Source organism: Scyliorhinus canicula, chromosome 18 (genome assembly GCF_902713615.1).
Source record: "Scyliorhinus canicula chromosome 18, sScyCan1.1, whole genome shotgun sequence".
NCBI lineage: Eukaryota > Metazoa > Chordata > Chondrichthyes > Carcharhiniformes > Scyliorhinidae > Scyliorhinus > Scyliorhinus canicula.
The window spans coordinates 5,937,929-5,946,060 of NC_052163.1; the positions used below are offsets into that span (position 1 = coordinate 5,937,929).

The 8,132-nt window shown below is 52.1% G+C and overlaps 1 protein-coding gene across 1 annotated transcript in view; it reads right to left on the reverse strand.

The window, feature by feature from the left end:
• rhbdl3 (rhomboid, veinlet-like 3 (Drosophila)) overlaps positions 1-7,151 on the reverse strand; it is a 91,413-nt gene extending 84,262 nt beyond the window's left edge. The window contains exon 1 of the mRNA XM_038776934.1: positions 6,909-7,151. Coding sequence (XP_038632862.1) covers positions 6,909-7,049 — 141 coding nt within the window. The 5' untranslated portion in view covers positions 7,050-7,151. The remainder of the gene's footprint in view (positions 1-6,908) is intronic.
• Positions 7,152-8,132: the final 981 nt, after the last annotated feature.

Sequence of the window (8,132 nt, forward strand, 5' to 3'; positions counted from 1 at the left end):
CACAGAGTTACACAGAGACACTCACACGGACACTGATACTGACACAGAGTTACACAGAGACACTCACACGGACACTGATACTGACACAGAGTTACACAGAGACACTCACACGGACACTGATACTGACACAGAGTTACACAGAGACACTCACACGGACACTGATACTGACACAGAGTTACCCAGAGACACTCACACGGACACTGATACTGACACAGAGTTACACAGAGACACTCACACGGACACTGATACTGACACAGAGTTACACAGAGACACTCACAAGGACACTGATAGATACTGACACAGAGTTACACAGAGACACCCACACCGACACTGATACTGACACAGAGTTACACAGAGACACTGATACTGACACAGAGACACTCACACGGACACTGATACTGACACAGAGCTACACAGAGACACACACGGACACTGATACTGACACAGAGTTACACAGAGACACCCACACGGACACTGATACTGACACAGAGTTACACAGAGACACTCACACCGACACTGATACTGACACAGAGTTACACAGAGACACCCACACGGACACTGATAGATACTGACACAGAGTTACACAGAGACACCCACACGGACACTGATACTGACACAGAGTTACACAGAGACACTCACACCGACACTGATACTGACACAGAGTTACACAGAGACACTCACACGGACACTGATACTGACACAGAGTTACACAGGGACACTCACACCGACACTGATAGATACTGACACAGAGTTACACAGAGACACTCACACCGACACTGATACTGACACAGAGTTACACAGAGACACCCACACGGACACTGATACTGACACAGAGTTACACAGAGACACCCACACGGACACTGATACTGACACAGAGTTACACAGAGACACTCACACGGACACTGATACTGACACAGAGTTACACAGAGACACTCACACCGACACTGATACTGACACAGAGTTACACAGAGACACTCACACGGACACTGATACTGACACAGAGACACTCACACGGACACTGATACTGACACAGAGCTACACAGAGACACACACGGACACTGATACTGACACAGAGTTACACAGAGACACCCACACGGACACTGATACTGACACAGAGTTACACAGAGACACCCACACGGACACTGATACTGACACAGAGTTACACAGAGACACTCACACCGACACTGATACTGACACAGAGTTACACAGAGACACTCACACGGACACTGATACTGACACAGAGTTACACAGAGACACTCACACGGACACTGATACTGACACAGAGTTACACAGAGACACCCACACGGACACTGATAGATACTGACACAGAGTTACACAGAGACACCCACACGGACACTGATACAGAGTTACACAGAGACACTCACACGGACACTGATACTGACACAGAGTTACACAGAGACACACACACAGACACTGATACTGACACAGAGTTACACAGAGACACCCACACGGACACTGATACTGACACAGAGTTACACAGGGACACTCACACCGACACTGATAGATACTGACACAGAGTTACACAGAGACACTCACACGGACACTGATACTGACACAGAGTTACACAGAGACACTCACACGGACACTGATACTGACACAGAGTTACACAGAGACACTCACACGGACACTGATACTGACACAGAGTTACACAGAGACACTCACACGGACACTGATAGATACTGACACAGAGTTACACAGAGACACTCACACGGACACTGATACTGACACAGAGTTACACAGAGACACTCACACGGACACTGATACTGACACAGAGTTACACAGAGACACTCACACGGACACTGATACTGACACAGAGTTACACAGAGACACTCACACGGACACTGATACTGACACAGAGTTACACAGAGACACTCACACGGACACTGATACTGACACAGAGTTACACAGAGACACCCACACGGACACTGATACTGACACAGAGTTACACAGAGACACCCACACGGACACTGATACTGACACAGAGTTACACAGAGACACTCACACGGACACTGATACTGACACAGAGTTACACAGAGACACTCACACCGACACTGATACTGACACAGAGTTACACAGAGACACTCACACGGACACTGATACTGACACAGAGACACTCACACGGACACTGATACTGACACAGAGCTACACAGAGACACACACGGACACTGATACTGACACAGAGTTACACAGAGACACCCACACGGACACTGATACTGACACAGAGTTACACAGAGACACCCACACGGATACTGATACTGACACAGAGTTACACAGAGACACTCACACCGACACTGATACTGACACAGAGTTACACAGAGACACTCACACGGACACTGATACTGACACAGAGTTACACAGAGACACTCACACCGACACTGATACTGACACAGAGTTACACAGAGACACCCACACGGACACTGATAGATACTGACACAGAGTTACACAGAGACACCCACACGGACACTGATACAGAGTTACACAGAGACACTCACACGGACACTGATACTGACACAGAGTTACACAGAGACACACACACAGACACTGATACTGACACAGAGTTACACAGAGACACCCACACGGACACTGATACTGACACAGAGTTACACAGAGACACTCACACAGACACTGATACTGACACAGAGTTACACAGGGACACTCACACGGACACTGATACTGACACAGAGTTACACAGAGACACTCACACAGACACTGATACTGACACAGAGTTACACAGAGACACCCACACGGACACTGATACTGACACAGAGTTACACAGAGACACCCACACGGACACTGATACTGACACAGAGTTACACAGAGACACTCACACCGACACTGATACTGACACAGAGTTACACAGAGACACTCACACGGACACTGATACTGACACAGAGTTACACAGAGACACTCACACCGACACTGATAGATACTGACACAGAGTTACACAGAGACACTCACACGGACACTGATACTGACACAGAGTTACACAGAGACAGTCACACGGACACTGATACTGACACAGAGTTACACAGAGACACTCACACGGACACTGATACTGACACAGAGACACTCACACGGACACTGATACTGACACAGAGCTACACAGAGACACACACGGACACTGATACTGACACAGAGTTACACAGAGACACCCACACGGACACTGATACTGACACAGAGTTACACAGAGACACCCACACGGATACTGATACTGACACAGAGTTACACAGAGACACTCACACCGACACTGATACTGACACAGAGTTACACAGAGACACTCACACGGACACTGATACTGACACAGAGTTACACAGAGACACTCACACCGACACTGATACTGACACAGAGTTACACAGAGACACCCACACGGACACTGATAGATACTGACACAGAGTTACACAGAGACACCCACACGGACACTGATACAGAGTTACACAGAGACACTCACACGGACACTGATACTGACACAGAGTTACACAGAGACACACACACAGACACTGATACTGACACAGAGTTACACAGAGACACCCACACGGACACTGATACTGACACAGAGTTACACAGGGACACTCACACCGACACTGATAGATACTGACACAGAGTTACACAGAGACACTCACACGGACACTGATACTGACACAGAGTTACACAGAGACAGTCACACGGACACTGATACTGACACAGAGTTACACAGAGACACTCACACGGACACTGATACTGACACAGAGTTACACAGAGACACCCACATGGACACTGATACTGACACAGAGTTACACAGAGACACACACACGGACACTGATACTGACACAGAGTTACACAGAGACACTCACACGGACACTGATACTGACACAGAGTTACACAGAGACACCCACACGACACTGATACTGACACAGAGTTACACAGAGACACCCACACGGACACTGATACTGACACAGAGTTACACAGGGACACTCACACCGACACTGATAGATACTGACACAGAGTTACACAGAGACACTCACACGGACACTGATACTGACACAGAGTTACACAGAGACACTCACACGGACACTGATACTGACACAGAGTTACACAGAGACACTCACACGGACACTGATACTGACACAGAGTTACACAGAGACACTCACACGGACACTGATACTGACACAGAGTTACACAGAGACAGTCACACGGACACTGATACTGACACAGAGTTACACAGAGACACTCACACGGACACTGATACTGACACAGAGTTACACAGAGACACTCACACGGACACTGATACTGACACAGAGTTACACAGAGACAGTCACACGGACACTGATACTGACACAGAGTTACACAGAGACACTCACACGGACACTGATACTGACACAGAGTTACACAGAGACACTCACACGGACACTGATACTGACACAGAGTTACACAGAGACACTCACACGGACACTGATACTGACACAGAGTTACACAGAGACACTCACACGGACACTGATACTGACACAGAGTTACCCAGAGACACTCACACGGACACTGATACTGACACAGAGTTACACAGAGACACTCACACGGACACTGATACTGACACAGAGTTACACAGAGACACTCACAAGGACACTGATAGATACTGACACAGAGTTACACAGAGACACCCACACCGACACTGATACTGACACAGAGTTACACAGAGACACTGATACTGACACAGAGACACTCACACGGACACTGATACTGACACAGAGCTACACAGAGACACACACGGACACTGATACTGACACAGAGTTACACAGAGACACCCACACGGACACTGATACTGACACAGAGTTACACAGAGACACTCACACCGACACTGATACTGACACAGAGTTACACAGAGACACCCACACGGACACTGATAGATACTGACACAGAGTTACACAGAGACACCCACACGGACACTGATACTGACACAGAGTTACACAGAGACACTCACACCGACACTGATACTGACACAGAGTTACACAGAGACACTCACACGGACACTGATACTGACACAGAGTTACACAGGGACACTCACACCGACACTGATAGATACTGACACAGAGTTACACAGAGACACTCACACCGACACTGATACTGACACAGAGTTACACAGAGACACCCACACGGACACTGATAGATACTGACACAGAGTTACACAGAGACACCCACACGGACACTGATAGATACTGACACAGAGTTACACAGAGACACTCACACCGACACTGATACTGACACAGAGTTACACAGAGACACCCACACGGACACTGATAGATACTGACACAGAGTTACACAGAGACACCCACACGGACACTGATACTGACACAGAGTTACACAGGGACACTCACACCGACACTGATACTGACACAGAGTTACACAGAGACACTCACACGGACACTGATACTGACACAGAGTTACACAGAGACAGCCACACGGACACTGATACTGACACAGAGTTACACAGAGACACTCACACGGACACTGATACTGACACAGAGGTACACAGAGACACTCACACGGACACTGATACTGACACAGAGTTACACAGGGACACTCACACCGACACTGATACTGACACAGAGTTACACAGAGACACTCACACCGACACTGATACTGACACAGAGGTACACAGAGACACTCACACGGACACTGATACTGACACAGAGTTACACAGAGACAGCCACACGGACACTGATACTGACACAGAGTTACACAGGGACACTCACACCGACACTGATACTGACACAGAGTTACACAGAGACACTCACACGGACACTGGTACTGACACAGAGTTACACAGGGACACTCACACCGACACTGATACTGACACAGAGTTACACAGAGACACTCACACGGACACTGATACTGACACAGAGGTACACAGAGACACTCATACGGACACTGATACTGACACAGAGTTACACAGAGACACTCACACGGACACTGATACTGACACAGAGGTACACAGAGACACTCACACGGACACTGATACTGACACAGAGTTACACAGGGACACTCACACCGACACTGATACTGACACAGAGTTACACAGAGACAGCCACACGGACACTGATACTGACACAGAGTTACACAGAGACACCCACACGGACACTGATAGATACTGACACAGAGTTACACAGAGACACTCACACGGACACTGATACTGACACAGAGTTACACAGAGACACTCACACGGACACTGATACTGACACAGAGTTACACAGAGACAGTCACACGGACACTGATAGATACTGACACAGAGTTACACAGAGACACTCACACGGACACTGATACTGACACAGAGTTACACAGAGACAGTCACACGGACACTGATACTGACACAGAGTTACACAGAGACACCCACACCGACACTGATACTGACACAGAGTTACACAGAGACACCCACACCGACACTGATACTGACACAGAGTTACACAGAGACACCCACACCGACACTGATACTGACACAGAGTTACACAGAGACACCCACACGGACACTGATACTGACACAGAGTTACACACAGACACTCACACGGACACTGATACTGACACAGAGTTACACAGAGACACTCACACGGACACTGATACTGACACAGAGTTACACAGAGACACCCACACCGACACTGATACTGACACAGAGTTACACAGAGACAGCCACACGGACACTGATACTGACACAGAGTTACACAGAGACACCCACACGGACACTGATACTGACACAGAGTTACACAGAGACAGCCACACGGACACTGATACTGACACAGAGTTACACAGAGACACTCACACGGACACTGATACTGACACAGAGTTACACAGAGACACTCACACGGACACTGATACTGACACAGAGTTACACAGAGACACTCACACGGACACTGGGTGAAACTTACATCCTCAGCCCCCATGGGAAGCCCTCCGGGGCTCTCTAGTTGTTGCCCTCCGGGGCTCTCCAGTTCCACGATGCCGTCCCCCTCCCCGGTCTCCGGCGCTGCCGCCTCGCCCCGGCGGCTTTCCCGTTCCGACTCCTCCATCTCCGCCTCTCGCTGCCCCGGGATCAGCCCGTCTCCCTCGGGAGGAGCTTCCTCAGTGTCCGCTCCTCATCCCGCTGTCTCCATCTGGGAGACCGGAATGAGCAGCAAGTCAGACAGCCCACTCCCCAGTGACCCCCTCCCGTGAGCCCACCCCTCACCCCCTAGTGAGCCCCCCCCTCAGTGAGCCCCACTTCCTCAGTGAGCCCCCCCAGTGAGCCCACTCCCCAGTGACCCCCTCCCGTGAGCCCACCCCTCACCCCCCAGTGAGCCCCCCCTCAGTGAGCCCCACTTCCCCAGTGAGCCCCCCCCAGTGAGCCCACCCCCCAGTGAGCCCACCCCCCAGTGAGCCCACCCCCCAGTGAGCCCCCCCCAGTGAGCCCCCCCCTCAGTGAGCCCCACTTCCCCAGTGAGCCCCCCCCAGTGAGCCCCCCCAGTGAGCCCCCCCCAATGAGCCCCCTCCCAGTGAGCCCCCCCCCAGTGAGCCCCCCCCAGTGAGCCCCCCCTCAGTGAGCCCCACTTCCCCAGTGAGACCCCCCAGTGAGCCCCCGCAGTGAGCCCCCCCAAATGACCCCCCCAGTGAGCGCCCCCCCAGTGAGCCATCCCCCACCCAGTGAGCGACCCCCCCCCCAGTGAGCCCCCCCCAAACACCCCCCCCCCCCAGTGAGCGCCCCCAGTGAGCCCCCCAGTGACCCACCCCCAAGCCCACAGGTTCCGCCCGCCCGGGGGGCAGAGCCGGGATCCCGCCCGGGGGGCAGAGCGGGAATCCCGCCGGGGGGGCAGAGCAGGAATCCCCCCGGTGGGCAGAGCGGGAATCCTGCCGGGGGGGCAGAGCGGGAATCCCGCCCGGGCGGCAGAGCGGGAATCCCGCCGGGGGGGGGGGGGGCGGGGGGGGGTGCAGAGCGAGAATCGCCCTGGTGGGCAGAGCGGGAATCCCGTGGGGGGGCAGAGCGGGAATCCCGCCTGGGGGCAGAGCGGGAATCCCGTGGGGGGGCAGAGCGGGAATCCCGCCCGGGGGCAGAGCGGGAATCCCGCCCGGGGCAGAGTGGGAATCCCGTGGGGGGGCAGAGCGGGAATCCCGCCCGG